This window comes from Vicugna pacos, chromosome 17 (genome assembly GCF_048564905.1).
Source record: "Vicugna pacos chromosome 17, VicPac4, whole genome shotgun sequence".
NCBI classification, from domain to species: domain Eukaryota; kingdom Metazoa; phylum Chordata; class Mammalia; order Artiodactyla; family Camelidae; genus Vicugna; species Vicugna pacos.
In genome coordinates this window covers 41445411-41465093 of record NC_133003.1, presented here as the reverse complement: position 1 = coordinate 41465093, position 19683 = coordinate 41445411, and the positions used below count along the sequence as shown (strand labels likewise).

The 19683-nt window shown below is 36.2% G+C and overlaps 1 protein-coding gene across 4 annotated transcripts in view; it reads left to right on the top strand.

The window, feature by feature from the left end:
* Nucleotides 1–19683, top strand: part of CNTN3 (contactin 3) — a 299279-nt gene that overhangs the window by 93430 nt on the left and 186166 nt on the right. For 2 of the 4 annotated variants that reach the window (XM_072941732.1, XM_072941731.1), the window contains exons 3-4: nucleotides 5775–5901; nucleotides 17755–17930. In XM_072941732.1, coding sequence (XP_072797833.1) covers nucleotides 5775–5901; nucleotides 17755–17930 — 303 coding nt within the window. Of the gene's footprint in view, nucleotides 1–5774; nucleotides 5902–17754; nucleotides 17931–19683 lie in introns of those variants that run through there. The other 2 variants (XM_072941733.1, XM_072941734.1) reach the window with 2 other exon arrangements.

The window sequence follows — 19683 nt, the reverse complement described above, 5'->3', positions numbered from 1 at the left end:
ATGTATTAGAGGGTATTTTTCTAACATATGATGTTTAGAGTTAATGTAGTTAATGTAGTTAATGTTGATTTAAGAACTCAAGGATGTGAGGGCTCTGGGCTTGCTTTTCTGTGACATGTGTGTATGTATATATGTGTGTGTATGTATACCTGTATATTTATTCCATCTCATGGTGTCTAGATGACCCCAGTAGGTCCCAGCATTCCTTTCTTCTTCACATGACAATTTCCATATCATAAAGGAATAGAAGCAAGATCAACATTTCCTTCATTTTCCCCCTGAAATCCAGGTAGAGGCTCTTTCCCAGAAGCTCCTAGCAGATTTTCCCATGCTTCTTGTAATGAGTTGAATTGTATCTCCTCGATATTTGTGTTTCAGTGTCCCAATCCCCAGGACCTCAGATTGTGACCTTGTTTGGACATGGGGTCATTGCAGATGTAATTAGTTCAGATGAGGTCATTAGGGCAGTGTCCTCATTAAAAGGGGAAACTTGGACATAAAGACTCACGTAGAAGGTGGATGAGGTGAAGAGACACAGGGAGAAGACAGCCATTTACAAGTTAGGGAGACAAGCCTGGAATAGATCCTTACCTCAGAGCCCTCAGGAGAAATCAGCCACGCCCACACCTTGTTTAGAGAATTCTAGCTCCCAAACTGTGAGACAAGTTAGGTTCTGTTGCTAGAACAGCCCAGTTTGTCGTATTCCATTGTGGCAGAGCTAGCAAACTAAAACACTTGTCTTTGGGTGTGGTTGGTCTCATAACCCAGGCTCCCCTGGCTACACTACTGCCCAGTAAAAACCCTTTAACAAAGAGTTCTCGAAGGGTAATACATCTGGTGCTTTCAGTACCTCTGGTGAGAGGCAAGTTCTGAAGGCAAGGCGAACAATCAGAAGAACTGTTGAGCAGACAACCAGCAGTGTCTGCCAGGGCTTATTTTTCACATGCTGCATGTGTCTGGCATTCAAATATCTGTTAAAGAAATGAATTATCTTAAGATTGAATTCTTCAGCCTCTCCTGACTTTGGAGGAATATAAATGGAATTTTATTTTAGCTATACCTTGTCTCTTTTAGCATTTTCTAGCTGTAAACCATCAATGCCAAAACAGAAGAAAAAAAAAAAAAAAGAAGATGATGTCCCACTGCTTCAAAATGTTTCCATCTTAAATTGTCTTTCCTGTGGAGTAATACAGCCTAGAATACAGATCTCACCTCATCAGCGACATGCTATTTTATGTTCTCTGGCCCTGAGCTAGAGATCATTCTGTTTGGATTGGATATCTCTTAATTAAATACATTGAGAGAACGTTGAGTATCTCTTTCTAGATTTCACCTTCTCTTCAGTTCTGGCTGAAATAGTGCTGCCCACCTTAGCTGTCTTTTGGGATTTACCTTCTTCGTTTTAAAATCTACTCCTGTTTTGTGTCTTGTAGATAGGATGTAAATCAGCAAGGGAAAATGGGATATGCTTTCCTTTGCTGTAGGAATTTCAGAGATAACGTTGTCTTTTAGGAATTTCATTTCTTTTAGTAAAAGTAACGCAACTGCCTGTAATCCTTTGTCTGTTTCTCTTTGTCATTCTTCATAAAAATTGTATAGAGTACGACCATTAGAATTGATTGGCCACAGTTTGATCTTTAAGTGACATTACCTTAGGAGCTCATAAAGCTTGTACTTACATTCCCAGGCAGTTACTCCTAGTAGCCTCTGGGTGTTTGGAGGGGGAAAATCACCTCAGGATTGGACTTTTGGACTTATTAATCCTGTTCGGAAATGTTATATGCCCTTTATTTTAGGTTGTAAACTTAAAATGGAGCTCGGGAGCCAGGCCAGCATATCAAAAAAATACCCCTGTCACAAAAAGTAAAGTTTAGCATCAATCTAAATGTTACATTGAATCCATTTAGTTAAGCGTATCCCCTTCTGTTTTCTGCCAAGCTGCTTTTTCACTAGTTATGAATATCTTTGTGAATAGTAAAGGTTTTGTCCTTTGGAGGATCAAAATGCGTTTTGAAGAAACTGTTGGATAATTTCCTTTACATTAGTGAAGACTTCAGAATTTTTTCCTTTTAAGCTTATATTGCTAGCAGGAGACTAGAATTTTATACCCCAGAATCTCTCATCACCTGTTTCATTCCAGGGAAACAAGATTGAGCGGCCTTTGTCCCTTTTTCTAAGGAGGAAGCATGGATCAACCTGTCATGTTTGATTATTAATTCGTACTTATATTTTAAGAGTCGAATGGCTGCTGATGTTCTGAAAAGCCTTTAGGAGCCTTAAATTTCAGAAATGGTGGGTATATGTCTCACAGGCTGTTAACTCCAGTGTCATCAGGAAATACTGAAGTTGAAAAAAACAAGCTGATGGTTAATTTTCACCTTTGATCATATTTAGAACAGCGTGGTTTAATGGAAAGGGAAACAAACCAAGAATATGAGCAACAGGGTCTGATCCCAAAAGTTTTTGGTCTCTCACGAAAAAACGGTTTTAGTATGGTTGGTTATTTAACTTCTCTGGGTCTCATTTCTTCTGGGGAGGCCAGACAACTACAAGGTAATAATATAAGCTCTGAAATTAAAATCATACCTTTATCAATCACCAGCTGTAGTGTAGTATCTGCCTTTATATTGAATTACTGTGAGAATTTTTTCATTCATCTTAATCATCCATTCAGCAGACAGATATTGAATATCTGCCTTGTTCCAGGAGTTGAGGATGCAGCAGTGCATTAGATAGAAATAAATAACAAACATATATATAAACATGTATAATGTTTATTGATAGCAAGTTACAGTGAGATGTGCTTTGATATATCTGTGACTTGTGAAAGTGAGGGGTAATGATTTTAGATGGTGGGAGGGGAAGTCACATTTAAGCTGAGAAGGTGACATTTATGCTGAGTTCTGAATGACAAAAGGAAACAAGACCACAAGAATATCAAGGAAGTCAGCCCAAAACTCAGCATGTCTGAGAGTCAAGGACAGTGGTGCAGCTGGACCTCAGAAGGTAGGGGCTGGGTCAGAGGCAGCTTGGGAATAAGGGAAGAAAGGCTTGTAAATGGCTCACTATAGTGCCTGGTACATAAATGTTAGCAAATTAGCTATTATCATCACTCAAAAGGGTCTCAGAAAAATGTGCTTCTAGCTTTTTAATAGTGGCATCTGAAATTAATAGTGGTCTCTAGAGAAGAGTTAGAACAGCATTTGGGATTTCACTTTTCTTAGATGATGATGGATATTTGAGTTTTCATGGTGGTCACTTGTAAGAAAGTTTTCAAAACACCTCTCTGAGTCTTTTTTATTGAAATCATTCTCTTCTAATGTAGACCTAATTTTCTTCTGTTGTTTCTTTCTCCAACTTACCTGTTATTTTCAAACATATACCATTATGCTATTATATTATTGCTTTCAAGTGCTACATACATCAGTTTGTCAGGACAGTGATGCTATACCATCTCATAAATGAATGAAATATGTTTAAGTCACTCAAAATAAATCAGAAGCCATAGCACTAGGAAGAATGCAATGAAATATCCACCCTCTTAGCCAGTGTTTACAAACAGACATTAGAAGTATATTCATATTTCTAAGATAATAAATTTGATTAATGAAACACTGCTGTTTTTGTATTTATTTTTATGCAGTAAACTATTCGAAGGGAAAAAATTCAAGAAAATGACAAAATTGTTTCTTTTTCATTAGGGGCTGTTTGATTAGTAGCTATTTCAAAATCCCTTTCTCCCAGAGGTTGTCCTTTTTAGCAAAGGAAAAGTGAGATTTTTTTCCTTGTGACATTTTCGCCTTGTAGGTAAATAAAAACCAGGGATGATGGAGGATATCACGCTGCTTTCTTAAATCATGATCGGCAGTTAAGGGTTAATTGAGTGGCGATGTGTTAGTGGAAAGTGCCCAGAGTTAGCCAAACATTGAAGTTTGAGTGCACATTCCCAGACTGCCCTCATTTCTAACACGAACTGCAAGTTCTGGGTTTGACAATTCACTGGAAGGACTGACAGTAGTCACTGGAAGCTGTTATACTCATGATTATGGTTTATTACAGGGAAAAGAGCCATTTTAATATCATCCAACGGAAGAGAAGCATAGGGCAGAATCTGGAAGAGTCCTAAATGCTAAGCTTTTATTGTTCTTTGGATGTACTTCCCTTCTGGTGTTGACATGTGATGATACATGAGTAGTGTCGCCAACCAGAAAGCTCATCACGCCTCAGCGTCCAGAGTTTTCCTGATGCTTCATTATCAGTCATGGTGGACTGAGTGCACACATGGCTGAGCTCAGTTTCCAAGTCAGCTCGTACCATGTGACCCAGATCTCCCGCTGTCAGTCAGGTGGTTGATCTTTCTGGTGTGGACAGCCCCCATCCAAGCTGATCAGGTGTTGACAGTCCCACCATCAGACCCAGGGTGGCAGTCCTCCCAGTAAACAAATTACCTGTCAGGCTGGACACAGATTACCCATCAAAGGCCAGATCAGTGGCAAGGCCAAGTTCATTGGGCAAAAAGCCGTAGGGTGTCTGGCCCCTAGAGCCAAATCATCTACAGCGTATCCATTTCAGAATGAACAACATTCTAAAATGCTCTGTGAACTTGATCACGTCACCTCACAGCTCTTAGACTCAATACTTCACTTTTGCACATTGGGAATAGTTATGGTACTTACCTCCCAGGGCAATGAAGATTAGAGAACAGATGTGGGCACGTAGGATTCACGTGGTGGCTTTAGCTGTTGCATTTCTCATCATTTCAATGATTATTCTCAGTATTGTGTCTGCCCTATTACTATGGGAAATATTTTTTATTAATGTTATAATGTTATTACTACTTCAGTAGCCAGGATAGTTTCTGGGCTTTTGGGGTGCTTTTCCATGTCATTTTCTTTGTCATCTGTTCATCGTTCCTCCTTGTGTCTTAGTCTGGTTATTCATGCAATTTTACTCAGCATTTCAAGATGGGAGAGTAAAGAGGTGTTTTTTTTTTTCCCCTGTGAATGTGTTTGTTTTCCGAAATGCTATGGCAATGATTATACAATTGCAGTAGCTTAAGCAGTTGGTGATGGCATTATCTCATTCCTTTTTACATTTGTAGTACAAAGACACAGTTTTTAGTTTTTTGTGTGCATATGTGGAAATTCTCAGAACGTTCAAGTTCTCTTAATCAAAGTACAAACACTTTCTAAAAGACATTTATTCAGTGCTATATCCTTCTCTTCAATTTGCTAGTAATAAAATAGAAATCCCACCAACTATTGAGCGTTTTGGGGTCAAAAGACAAAATAACATTGTCAGCCTTCAGATTTGTAGGCATGGCAGATTTTATGAGAAAGACAGTACTCAGGGTTTCCACTGATTTTACAGCTCTGGTTTTGTAAAGAGACTTAGGACAGAAGGACTTCCTGGAGTAGATAATTCACCAGTGATAATTTTGGTAGAGCTTATGTTATAAAATGTAATTAGTACAGCCTTATTTGTTCTTTTAAGTAATCTTATTAATATGGCAGTGGTTTTGATAGTAATTTTCATTCTCTGAGAAGTGTTACTAGGCTGTAAGGACAGCTTAATTGATGCTCATAAACAAAGCAGGATCTACGGAGCATCTCTGTGGACAAGGGAAGAAGCAATGCTGCTTTTTCTTTCCCTTTCTTTTTTTTCTTTAAGAGCAGACACTAGTTGCTTGCTTTTATTCTTCAATTCTAGAGTACAGCTTATGCAGTACCTTTCACTTATGATGGTTATTTTTTGGATGTCTCCCACCCATATAGGTGAGCTGCTCTTACAAGGCCCAGTGTTTATCAAAGAGCCCAGCAACAGCATTTTTCCTGTTGATTCAGAGGATAAAAAAATAACTTTAAATTGTGAAGCACGAGGCAACCCTTCACCTCATTACAGGTACAGTGGAAAGTTTGAAAATCCAAATTAAGAAAAAACGATATGGCAATTGTGAATTTTTTTTTGCTTCAGTGTATTTATACCATCAGTAAGGAGTAATACATGAAGCTATAGTTGTCTGCTATATTCAACAGAGCTAATCTGTACACATTTGGATCCATATTGTGTATGTTTGATTATTCACTTTACAGGAAGGTTTATTGATTAATGAAAAACGTAGTAGAGTCTCTTAAGCAATGTTTTTTCATTGTTTTGTGGTAGAACTTAATGTATAAACTTGGATTTACATGCATTCATTGAGAACATATCCATTGTGGGGATGAAATTACATTTGTTGTAAAGGTATGTAGAAATCATAGTTTTAGAAAAAGGTACTTCAGCATCTGTCCTTCCTTTTTTATTTTACTGGGTACATGTTAGAAGGTTCATTAAATATAGAATAATAAAATACATTCTTACTAAAGTCATTTTAATTATTCTTGAAGAGAAAATAAATGTATTATATTTTTTTCACATAAAGGTATGTAATTTTCAGGTTATATAAATAATACTTGTTCACTGAAAACCTTCAGACAACACAGAGAGGTATAAAGAAGAAAGAAAAAAAAATACCTCGACTCCTATCACCTTAAAAAAATTAGCATTTGGAGGAGGATGGTGGATTATTTGGATAGGATAGATATTTACTTTATTAAATAATACAAGATTAACATTTTTTTTTACTCTTTGGGGTGCTTAGGAGACCCACTTAAATGAAAAGATGAATTATTTATAAATAGCATATGCTGCTTTCATATAAATGGTGATGAGAAAGTACTTGAAGTACCTTGAAGGCAACATGCTCTATTGAGTACTGTGAGCATTTGTCTCGAAAACTCTGTTTACAATATTAGTTCGCTTGGCAAAACCTTCTCTATAACTTGCAGAACAAGCCGACTTTAGCCTGTTATTAATGACATTCTAAATTTTTCGATGTAGCGATGTAGATCTTATTGAACTTCTGTTGTTCTCTTAACCCGTGCAGATATAGAAGCCAACAGTCAGTTAAATTGAGTCAGTTTTAGGTAAGAAGGTAGACCTTTGTATTTTTGCATCTAGAAGTCATCAAGGTCTATCTCTTTCAACGTTATTCAACAACATATTTATTGAACACCTGCTGTGTGTTTTCAGCAAAATAAATGTAATGATTCCAGGTTACTGGTCAGAATTGGCACAGGTGATAGAAAGTTTTCTCTCTGCCTCTTCCTCACCCCATAGAAATAAGAAGACTATAACATGATTAAAAAAAAAAAAAGACTAAAACCTACGTTTTATTAGCCTGTTCAAATTAATCAGATATTAACACATACAACGTTTGGAAATATTTTCTCCTTTTGGAGAAAGAGGAACAGATAAACTTAAAAAGATGTTATTTTGTAAACATTTATTTTCCCAGCATTTTTGTAGGACTTTCTCACACTTTCTTAGTGCATCTGTTTGTTTCTCCCTGAAATGGAAAATTATCCTTTTACATATTACTGTAAATAATTATGAAGAATCCATGTGAATGACTCATGGGTGGGCTGCTTTTTTTGTTGTTGCTGTCAGTAAGTTTATTTCCTGGCATTTATCTTGTGAATAATTTGGTGATAAATGTGTTTAGCTGAAAAACTGTCAAGATGCAAGATACAGTCATACAGGACTGTGTATCTAAATGAATAGATTAATTATGTTTGTAGGGTTTAATTAAACAGCAGGAAGTCGTGAGCTTAGAAATCCAGAAATAGCTTTTTGTTGTAATTATTTCTTTATATATCAGGTACTTACTTTAATACTAGAGTAATACATTTAAAATAATGCCAGATATTTACACAGTACCATTTTATAAACACAATGTATGTGTTTAAACATACTGATAACCTGTATAACATTTTGATAAAGTTCTGCAATTTGTAGAGTAGTTCCTATATTTTATTTTGTGTCCTGATATAGTGTATGTCGCAATTTTTACAAAAATCTGTACCTGAGACTGAGAGTTGTGTGAATTAAGTTGATTTACCCCTTTTAGTTCTGATAAATGAAAAAATTTAACACGCTAGGTATTGTTTCAAAGTATTTGGTTTGTAGCCAAATAGAGCAGATGCTTTCACTATAGCTCCAAAGATTTTCTAAAGTTAAGACTCCTAACTAGCGTAAAATGTCACTTTATAGTGACTAGAAATTGAGACCTTGTAAAAGCACGAGGAAACCTCTTTTCATTGTGAAAATATTAGGCTTTCCTATAATAAGAAACAACTCCCCGTTGTCCGTGTTATCTGTGTAAGTGATGGATGATGGTGATGGAGTAAGTGAGGGTATAGACTCATGTGAGTTGTGACCATAACTACCTACTTAGACAACATCTTCATTTGTGGCCTGATTTTTTTCCATAGCTTTTGACTTTAATAGTCAACCAGGTAATATTCCACATTATTCTTTAAATGTTCTAGAAGAAACTAGGCTTGTTTATTCTTATTTGTCTTGCTCTCACTTAAAATTTGCATATAGTGTAAGTATGTAGTTACATTGCTGACATAAAAAATAACATAATTAAAAAAATTAAGTCTGAGGAAGAATATGTTTTTATAAGTATTTTTAAACATAAGTGGACAGATAAATAGTTAAGCAGGTGAAAGAAAGAAAGAAAGAAAAGAAAAGGACAACAAGGAGAAAAATTAACAGTCCGTGTGAATCTGTAAGTTAAAAGCAATCCAAACATATTTCTCAAGATACAGATTAAAGTTGAAGAGTCTTGTAAAAGTATGTTCTTTGAAAGCCCAGAGCCTGTCTTGTAGACTGAGGCAAACTCGTCTGATGAGAGATCTTGTCTTTGTTATTATCCCACTGGGTAAAAAGAACTCTTAATTGGCCGTATTAGAAATCCAAAAGTTCAGAAATTCTCAAGAGAAATAACACGTCTTAGGATTTAACTGAGAATTTTATTCTTTCTTTTGCATCTCCCTGCCTGAGCCCCAAAGCCTGTATTTAAAGGTTAATTAATATTTAGTCTCATCGTAATTGCTGATGATGCTAAAAGAGGTTACCCTGAGGAAGTATTAATAACTTTTTTTAAATGGGAAGGATTTCCTCTGACTTTTCATAGGGTTAGAAATGCCCAGCATTTGCTAAGATGAAAGATCCCCAAATCGGAGGTTCCCTGGTCGCTTCTACTGCTGCTGTTCAGCCTTACAAGAGACCACATATTTGGACTAGACTAGGGCATAATATGCAAATACCAGTGGGCACTGGGCAAATAACAAAACTGAAAAAGGTGGCCCTTACAAACATGTGGACACATTCAATAATTCCTGAAAACTGTCCCACATGCAGCTTAGTTACATCCAGTGATCACGACTGCATCTCAGCACTGGCCAGTTGTCACCAGCCAGGACTCCTGGTCTCGTATTACAAAACCTTTTCAAGAGATGTTTAAAGTTGAGAAATTTTCTTTTTGGTATCTCTGTATTTCTCGGGTTGACTCTGTTTTTGTTTTTTGGTTTTTTTTTAAACATAATGTAGGCTAAAGGAGATAAATCTTAAAGGTGCATGTGGCCTGACCCATGTGGGCTTTGGGTTTTCAACGTTTTGTCTGGCTCCAGATTTACTTGTGCTTGTCCAGTATGGTAGCCAATAGCCAAATGTGACCATGTACGTTTAAATGAGTTCAATTAAAACTTCACTTCCTCCGTCAAAGCAGCCTCATTTCAAGTGCTCATAGCCGCATGTAGCTGGCAGCTACCACATTGGACAGCACAGATGAACAGTTCTGTGCTTGCAGGAAATTCTCTTGGACAGCACTGCTCTACTCTGACCCTTGGATCCACAACTCTTTTCTATAATGCTCTTTTCTATAAATGCTCTTCTGTTTTTCTGTTTTTTGTTTTTCTCATTACAAGGAAGCAAGCAGAACATCATTCTCTCCCAGCTTTATATAACAAGTAAACAATTTTAATAAAGTTCAGTGTCCAGCATCTTGGATATACACATTGTAAGGACTAGATATCTTTGCAAAATGCGGCTCTCTCCTGGTGACTATTCTCCCTTTTAAGTATGCTTTCCTATCATGGAGTTACATCCTACATGTTTAATTTACTCAAAGTTCACTAAATTCATTCAGTATAAGAAACAGGAAAAAATAATTGACCAATTTCTGCTCACCATTTATTCAAGGAGCAAAATTCTCTTGGCCCTAAGGAAATATAGTCCATTCTGCTAGATTACTAGGCCCAGTTCTCTCTGTTTATCCTCAAATTCAACTCTGTTTAACACCCTGACTTTTCTAGCTGATGAGCTGTGGTCCCCACTTCCACAGTGAGCCATCGAGAGCAATGAAATGTTTACATAGTTGGAATGATTGCAAACTATAAAAAAGAAAGAATCTCTATAGTGCCTGGGGCAAGTAGAGGCAGACAACAGCTCTTACAGGGCATTTTAGACTTGGCTGTGCTGCTGTCTCTCCCAGAGGCTTCTTAGTATCCTCAGTGCTGATTCCGTCCTCCAACCATGTACTGCTCATTGCACCCATGCCTTCCTGAATGCTTCTCACAGTGAAGCGTGACTGCCCTGGTCAGATGTAAGTCCCATAAAGGATACATTCAAAATGCTTAGCAAAAAGCAAAATGCTTAGTGAAAGCTGAATTGGTGACATGAAAAAAAATGGACTGAAGTTAACAGAGGGGAAATTCAAACAGAGGAAATCTGAGATTAGAACATGATTCGGGAGTCAGGAGTGTCATGAAGGATCTTGGGATCAAAAGTGATCCAGTGTTTATTCTATAAGTTATTCTTGAGTTTGGATTGAGTCCCCTTTTTTGGCTCTTATTTCAAGACAGATTGCCCTTGAGGTGACAAAGATGACTGCTTAGAATGCCAGGTCCACTTATATCCTCCCCAGAATATTACCTGGAGAAAGAGGGCATCTTTCCTATTCACGTCATCAAAAGCTCTGAATGGTGTCAGAAAAACATGAAATGAAAAATAGCGAATACTGCCAGCAATCAAAACCCAGGTGAAATGTAGAGGTTACAGCTGCGATATTAAAGATGGCAGTTTAATAAAAATGAGCACCTTTTGGTTGTTGTTGTCCTTCTAATATTTTTGCAGTAGAGTAAGGAGGAAGGAGAACACATACTGATCAGACACAAGATAAATAAATTGGGTCACAGTTGTGCTCTTAACCAATCACTAAGCCCTGAGACATGGACTGTTCTCAATGGCCAGGCCTGGGTCCTGGGAGGGATGCCCTGTTCAAAGGAGGATGAGAAAGACAGTACCGGAAAAAGCTAAAATGGGTGCAGGGAAGGCAGAAATAGTATCCGTCTTCTATGATGCTCCTCAGAATGATTTTGAGACAATCACAGATCAATCTGGACTAGGCTATAACAATGTAAACTGAACAGTAGTTTTTAATGCCAGTGTAGCTCTATCCTCTGTTTCTTTTTTTTTAATATATACGCTTAAAATTCATCAGTGAGTGAAAAATGGGAATCTGTGTAATAAAACACATTAAAAAAACTTGATTTCTAAAAACATAGCATCACAATTTAACTCATTTGTATCTTCAGCAATTATTGCTGAAGCCTAACTAGTTATTTTTGGATAAAGTATTGAATATGCAAATTCAGACATTCATTCTTTCAAGGGCTGCAATTATTCTCATCACTTCAGTAAACATATTAACAAACATTGCATTTGAACACAAATGTATTTGCTTATTAACTTGAAAGCTGCATCTAAAACCACAAATTGCTTCTGTGATTAAATTCCTAATTTTCCTGTCAGACCCCAAGTAAAGTATTGCCTATTGATTTAACAAATATTTAGTATGAGCATGTTTTCCAAACCCTGGCCCATCCCCCTAAAGATTTTAGTCAATTATTTTGTTCTTTTGCTTGGTTTTGTATCAAAGTCTAACACATGACATTTGTTTTTCTTCAGAATATTGTTTATATTTCCATTTTCCTGACCAGATTTTAGCTATCTTGAAGAAAAATAACTTTGTACAATCAACCATGAAGTGAATTACATCCTGGGATTATTTTGAGACAACCTGATGTCACTCAATTTATTGTCACTCAGTTTTGTTAGTTTCAACTTCAAAAGGTGACATTCCCTAACCTTGTTAAAGAATTCTAGTGGAAGACCCAGTTTAGGACTGGGTGCCTTAATTATACTGACAACACGATATATCTATGTTTATCTTCATTATTCCCATTCCATTCTAGTGCCATTTTGCGTGCGAGAACATCATATCCAGTAATAGCTAATATGGTCGATAAATTATAGCTGGTATGGTAAATGAAAATATTTATGCATTTATTCCCCATCTTTGAGATGCTTGTTAATAACATGGAGGGTTGGGGTTAGGGTTAGGGTTAAGGATGACTATATGGAGGTTAATGATAGCTAGATTAGAGGCTAAAATAAAATTATTCAGGAAACTTCTATGAGTACCTACCATGCGTCCTGTATTATAGCTGATGGTGGGAATTCAACAGTGATTGAAACAGTCATCATCCAGCGCTTTTTATGTTTTAAAAAGCACCTTTCAACACTGAGGATATAAGCTTTTAAAATGGATTTAACTCATTATTTTATAAATTTGTGTTTACCCAGAGACACACACACATGATCATATACAGAGTTTGTTCTTTGTATTGGAAGGCAGTGATGCATATACTCTTAATTACTGAAAACAATGATAGTTTTCATCATTTAGAATAACTACCAGTTGAAATATCTCTCATGTCAGGCACCTTATACTTTCTGTTCAAGATTCAAAAACTGTTAACCTGAGGGCCTGCACAATATTTTAAAGAAACTGTATTCAAATTTTTTTAGGGGAAGATTGCCATAGACTTCACCATTCTGTTGTGGTGGGGTTGGCCTGGTTTTTCTCAGCCACTTTACCTGCCTAGCCTCTCTCCAGTGAGGTTCAAACCAGTGTCCTGTTCTGTAGAAGGTGTAAAGGAGGTTTAGAAGTGGATTGATCAGATTGCTGCCTCGGGTCACCCAGCAGACTGAGCAGCCCAGGACTGTTTCCTACACCCCATCCTCTAGTTATTGGCCTAGAAACCAACTCACATATAGCCTCCACACCAAGCAGTTAGAGAGGATGAGAGCTCATTGCCGGAGAATCTGACTTGTGAAACGTGAATAATGAACCGTTTCTCACTTGGGGATTCTGAAAGCAAATCCTAATTCATGTAGAATGAACGTTTGAACACTGAAAGCTGACAGTGAACTTACAAGATCATTCAAGAGTGTTACAAGATGGTGATTATGCAGAGGTGCTTAATCTTCTGACATTTACCACTAACCTAAAGCTACAAGCTTAGTCTGTTTCTAGAGTGCAACGTAAATGTTATATGATTGAAATGCTGGTGTATGTAGCCCCAAGAGCTACAGGGCTGTCTTCTTTTGCTCCAGATCACTGCATTAAGCCTTTTTGGAATGGAATTTGGGTATGCAAATGTTACTTTTATGAAGTTTTCAAAATTTCCATATTGCAAAAAGATTTCATCCTGAGACATGAGAGTTCCTCAAGAATTTCAGAATTTCTTCTTAAGAGTAGACATCTATAACTTTTACAAAGGATTGTAAATGTGCAAAACTAAAAGGCAGTGTCTACTTCTAAAAGCTTCCTGAATTTATGACCTGAATGTGCCATTTACATGTCACAGTCATACTACTATGCAGTCTGTTCATGAACTCTGAATAGTGGGATTACAAGTTACTGCAAAGGAAATTAGTCTAATTTGTAAATTTACTGGACCCATTCTTCATGGAAGGAGTATGTGTGTATGCCTTCAGTTTTTCTGAATATTTCTTACACTGAAGAAAATATTGTAAATATTTAAAAATCAGGCCCAAATGTGAATATTTTGCATTAGGAGCTCAACTACACACTTTTCTCAGGGTAAAATCACGTTTGGATGCTTAGGCCCAGACATTGCTTACACATTGCTGAGTATAAACCAAGACAACCCTTCTGAATTCATGTATTTTCAGCAAAAGGGAGAACAATCAATATTTAGTAAGATATTAAGAAATTTTATATCACTTGGGGATGAGTTCCATTTAATGATGAATAGTGTTAAAGAAGGAGAGAAATAATTATATTGCTTTGACAAAACATTCTTCACTGTATCTCAAGTGTATCTTTGCTCTGAAGAGTTTGCTAAAACAAATGCACTCATACTTTTGGTATAGCAGACAAGTGTAAAAGAGAATAATTTTTGCTTCTTCGCATAGTGAAATAATCTCGAGATTGTGTCTGTATGACAAAGACTGAGCTAAAAGAAATAAGAAACATTTATGCATGATAGAAATCTTTTCCACTTTTGAGTCTTCAGTCAGAACTTTGAGATGAAAGCTTTTAGATCTTAGATGCTTACTGAAATAAGGGATTTTCCCACATACTTTATGGTCTCTTAAATCTCTCCAGCTATTAAATAGGCAAGAAGAAGTGCTTCTCCATATTTTTATTTATCTTTACAATTTTCCAGATAGCCATTGTACCTGTATTATTCATCAGTTAAATACAAAAACAGAATTTTCAAATGAAGCCATCAGTCATGCCTTGTCAGGCCATAAACATTCCAGATTCCAGAACTGAAATCTTTTCTTCCCATATGAACTGTTCTTTGTAGGTAACAAAGCCACAAGGACCCTTTGTCATGAGAGTCTTTTATTCAAAAAGAACGTGAAAGTCACAGCATCTTTCCTCCTTTGCATTTAGAGGTGTTTTCCCCCCAGGCAAGCATTAAGTCACTTAGTAACTGACAAACCCTTTGCAGCTTAAAAATTCAATCCACCCACTTGTGAATTATTGTCAGATTCATCCTTTGAAGGTCAAGCCCAGCATGTGTCTCGTCCCATGTTCCACTGACTTCTCAGGCAGGTACGAATGCAGACAGACCATTTGTGGAAGACACAGTCCGTTCCACATGAGAGATGACCAAAAGCACTGAGTCAAATAGGTTACGTATAACCAACATCTACTTGAAGAGGATGGAAGGAAAACAAAGCAGACAGGTCTGCAGCCTTTATGGAGTCTCTTCCCACACTAACAGTGGTGCTCACCCATTTGTTTGATGGCTGCCATAAGCTGCAAGCTGCAAGCTTTCCATACAGTGTCTGAATAACTTGATAGAAAAGCCCAGTGGGAAAGATGGCATTCTCTTTATTTTGCATGTTAAAAACTTAGGTCTAAAGGAGTTAAACAGTTGGCTCCTGGTCACCCTGCTGGTGAGAGATGAGTCCAACCCACTCACCAAGGAGCACTTGGTTCTGAATCTCATTTCTGTTCATTCTGCTGTTACATGGTAGGATTGGCTAGCACCCGGAGACTAGACAAGGATGCAGGGACAAGACCTAAGAAACAGTAAAAATGTCTTCACAAAAAAGTAAGGTCCATGAAGGCAGGAACCTTTTTCTCCATATCCTTAGAACCTAGAAAATTGCTTGACATTTAGGGACTCAATAAATTTTTTTTTTCCCCACAAGGAAGGCAGGAAGAGAGGAAGGGAGGAAGGAAGGAAGGAAAGTAGGTTGACTTTTCTAATTCTAATTGTTGAATATAAAATACGCTAAATCAAGAGTGGGGAATTCTTATCTGCTGTGCCTCTATGGTTGCTTCTTGGGGATAGTATATAGACCAGTTCTTCTCAAATTTGAATGTGCATATTAAGCACTTGCAGATCTATTTTAAGATGCTGATTCTGGTTCAGTAGATCTTGGCTAGAGCCCAGGATTCTGCATTCCCAGCGAACTCTCAGATGATGAGGAGGATGATCTTGGTCTGCAGACCACCTCGTGTATCAGGAGTGCAGAGTATTCAAACAGGATGTTGATGGACAGTTGTCCTTGATTTCATTGCCTTTTGTGAACTTCTGTAGTTCTAGGATTTGAGCAGGAATAGGATGAAGGAGTCTTAATAAGTGTTCATGTTTCGACTTAACAAACTCCAAGGGCAAGATTAAAGTCTGAACAGGAGAAAGTGACCTCAACTGCACATGCAAATATGCACTTGCCCTGAGAAGGATCAAAAAAAGGTTACTCTACAAACAAAGCAAAATCAAACCAATAGCTGAAATCTGCCACAAGTGAGAAAACAGTTACAGCCTTTTCTATTTCTTTGTAATTTTGCTCTTTTAAGTTCAAAAGAAAAGACATGAGGCCTCCAGTTTTTCCTCTTAATTTTATTTTGGTTTCTCAGAAGAAATGTTGCTTTAGATCTGGGAGACTTGTATGGGAAGATGGAAAAAACTCAAAAAAGTCTTGATTTTGAAAATGAGCAAATGATAAAATATTACTTTAAGCAATAGGAACTGGACTTCTAAATTTATTCATTTTCTGTGGCCTCTGTCATTACAATTTTGTTATGCATTATTTCAAATATAGAAAATGAAGTAAACATATAATCAAGTATAATGACGAACATCCATATACCCACTACTCACTTTAATAAAACCAAGAAAGCTAAATTTCCCAATGTTTGCCCCAAAATGTATCCCTCTTTCCTCTCCATGCAAGCTTTAAAGTCTCTTAAACTTGAGGCTTTTATATTTTCATACATTTTAAAAGATGTTTAATACATTCCTAATACTGCTTTATGTGTTTTAAACTTTTATACACAGTATCAAACTGCATTTAAAAATGTTTTTATCATTATTGGTAAGATTTTTCCATGTTTACAAAAGTTCATACATTTTCACAGCTATATAATATTTCATTTAACTGTACGCACTTTCATTTGTAATAATGCTCACATTTCCTCTCTTTGTATGCTTTCACAGTGTATACCATTTCCAGGTTAAATATTTGATATATGAATACAACAATTTTTATATGGCCCATGACAGGATGAAAGATCTCTGGACTAGAATTCAAATGGATACTGTTTCTGATCCAGCAATTAATAGTTTGGGAAGAGTTGACATCCTCATCTATAAAATGGGCATTTTATTACTTATTGTCTCAAACTTACTATAAAGAGCAGTCACAATACCCTAAAGTTTATAGAACTGATAGCAGTGTAATTTTAATATAAAAACCAAATCTTCTGGGAGGTAGCTGGCTTGATTTATACAGTGGATGTGTTCTTGATATTTTGGGATATTTAATAAGTTTTTAAAGGCGATACCTACTTTGATGTCAGGTGTACTTTCTATTTAAAAAATTCTGATTTTTCCATTTAAAAACCAGCTTTCTTTTTTTTTTTCTTTTTTTTCTTTTGGCTTCCCAGTGATAAATATGGCTCTGGGGTTAGTGTCTTTACTGTTTCAGGCCCCCTAGGTGGCATTTAGGGTCTTTTACCACAGTGTACCATTTAGGAAATAACACTGTGATGGCTTAGAAGAGTGGAAAGTGCCTCTGGGACAGGTATTTACCCAGACAAATTGAAATGAATAGTTGAGCACTTAGCCAATTAATTTATTAAATGTGCTCAGTCAGTCTGGATAAATCAAAGAAATGAGGTTTTTCTCACCTTGATCGGCAATATGAGATTGGCCTGAAGTGCATGAGATAATTACCTCAATTTTCTACTTCGCCTATACAGACCTAGCCTAATTTTTCCCCTAGTGAACAAACTGAATTATTCTCACCTCTTCAGAAAATCTTTAACTTTTAGATGCTCTTCTGTTCTGCTTTCTACTATAATTTAACCTTTTGTTTCTGTTAAAAAAAACTTGGGCATGTTTGATCTTCAGTTATGTAACAATTAAGTGATATATTCGTTGCCTTTCATTGATAAGAGAGCTGATGTTTAAAATAGATAAAAATGTTTTAATATACTAAAAAGGGGAAAAATCCTGGATATTTGTTTTACAGATGGCAGCTGAATGGAAGCGATATTAACCTGAGTATGGAGTATCGTTACAAGTTAAACGGAGGAAATCTTGTGGTCATTAACCCCAACAGAAATTGGGATACAGGAAGTTATCAATGTTTTGCAACAAATTCACTTGGAACAATTGTCAGCAGAGAAGCTAAACTCCAGTTTGCCTGTAAGTGTTATGTTCACACATCTAGCCAGTCCAAGATTTAAAAATATATTACTGACTTTAGAGTCATTTTGGATTTCAGAAACTAGACGTAGATTTTATTAAGTAAGTTGAGAAAACAATTCAGTATGATTTTTTGGAACTCTAACGACTGTGCAAATCAGAGCTTAAAATGTGTGTATGTATGTGCGGGTGGGTGTATGTGTGTGTGCATGTTTTCTGTTTTACTATTTTGTAAGGATTCTGTTGAGGGGAGGAGGAAGAATATAGTTAAGGATGTGTTTATTCATTAGTTACTCTGTGCTTTGTTCTGTGTTGGAACTGAAAAGAATACGAATTGTCAGGCATGACCTTTGCTCAGGAAGAGCATGAAGATTAGAGAATTACATCTAACAAATCTGAAAATATTAAGGGACAGAGAGTGTGAGAAAGAAAAGAATGTGACAAATCTTTGACCTCCATTGCCTGGCTCAGGATGACCTTCAGCACAAACCCCATGGAGGCCTGGCTCTGGGAGCCAAGTTTGTACCATGTTAATTGGAGCAGGGTGAACCCATGTCCCAACCTGAGAAAATCACATGCTTTCAGCAGGGAATTTAGAATTGGGACCAGAGATTGCATTTAGTGTTTGTCTTCCTATTTTGTACGTTTTGTTTCTTCTCTCTAGTCTCTCTTCCTTTATTTTTTGGTGCGTATTTCATATACAGTGAATATCAGCGTTACCTTGGTTCTGCAATTTCTTTTAGTTGTTTACACCTCAATAATTCTAAAATTAGATTGCATGTGTTCTTATAATGGTAGCAGTCTCCCCCCACCATTGCCACAAACCATTTATAAATTGATGAGGTGTCATTTAATGCATGGCTTATTCTATTGCTTTCTGTTTTTGATAATGGCAATGGTTGGTTTTATTCCTGCCATTATATTCTGTGTGTTCTGCCTTTCATACTTCCTTGCTCTTTCTTTTGATTCTCTGTTTTTTTTCTTTTTTCCCCCTCTATGAACATTTTTTTTTACCCTGAATTTTCCAAGTATTTTAAAAGCTATATATCATATTTATATTACATAAGGTTAAGTTTACCTTTTAATTTATGGAAGTACCTTTTAGTTTATAAAAGTTTCCTTTTCTAGTAGCCAGAATTTTAAATTTAAATTATTTTTTCAGAGTCTCCTCCTTTTGAACAATGAGTTTAGTTCCTTTTTTTGTCCTACTGTACACTTTACACTCACAGTGACTCACATATTACTGATTTACATTGGTATGATGTCATTTTAATATATATATAATCTGTGTGAACAAATATGATACTATTTATATATGCAAATATGTGTTTATATATAGTAAATATAAATAATATTCTCCTTACAAATAATTTTATATGTATATATTATCTTTAACTAGGATTTTGCCAAAATTTATGATACATCTATGTTTTACCTGGCTGCAGTGTCAGCCGCAAGATTTTCCTGTCTTTTCTGAATTTCTCAATTTTTACATATTTGGAATATTTCATAAATTACATTGAAAAACATAACTATATTTCATCCTATTGCATTTTAAAGAATTTTATTATATTGCTTTAAATATGAAGACACCTGATTGGTACAAATGTTGGATCTAAAAACTGTTTATCAGAGAATTCTAAGTGTGTTGTTCTGTTGCCTTCTGGAATTTGTGTTACTGAACAGAAGTCCAGGACTATTTTCTGTTTCTTGGGAACTTACTGTTGTCTCCTTTTTTGTTGTTATTTTTTTT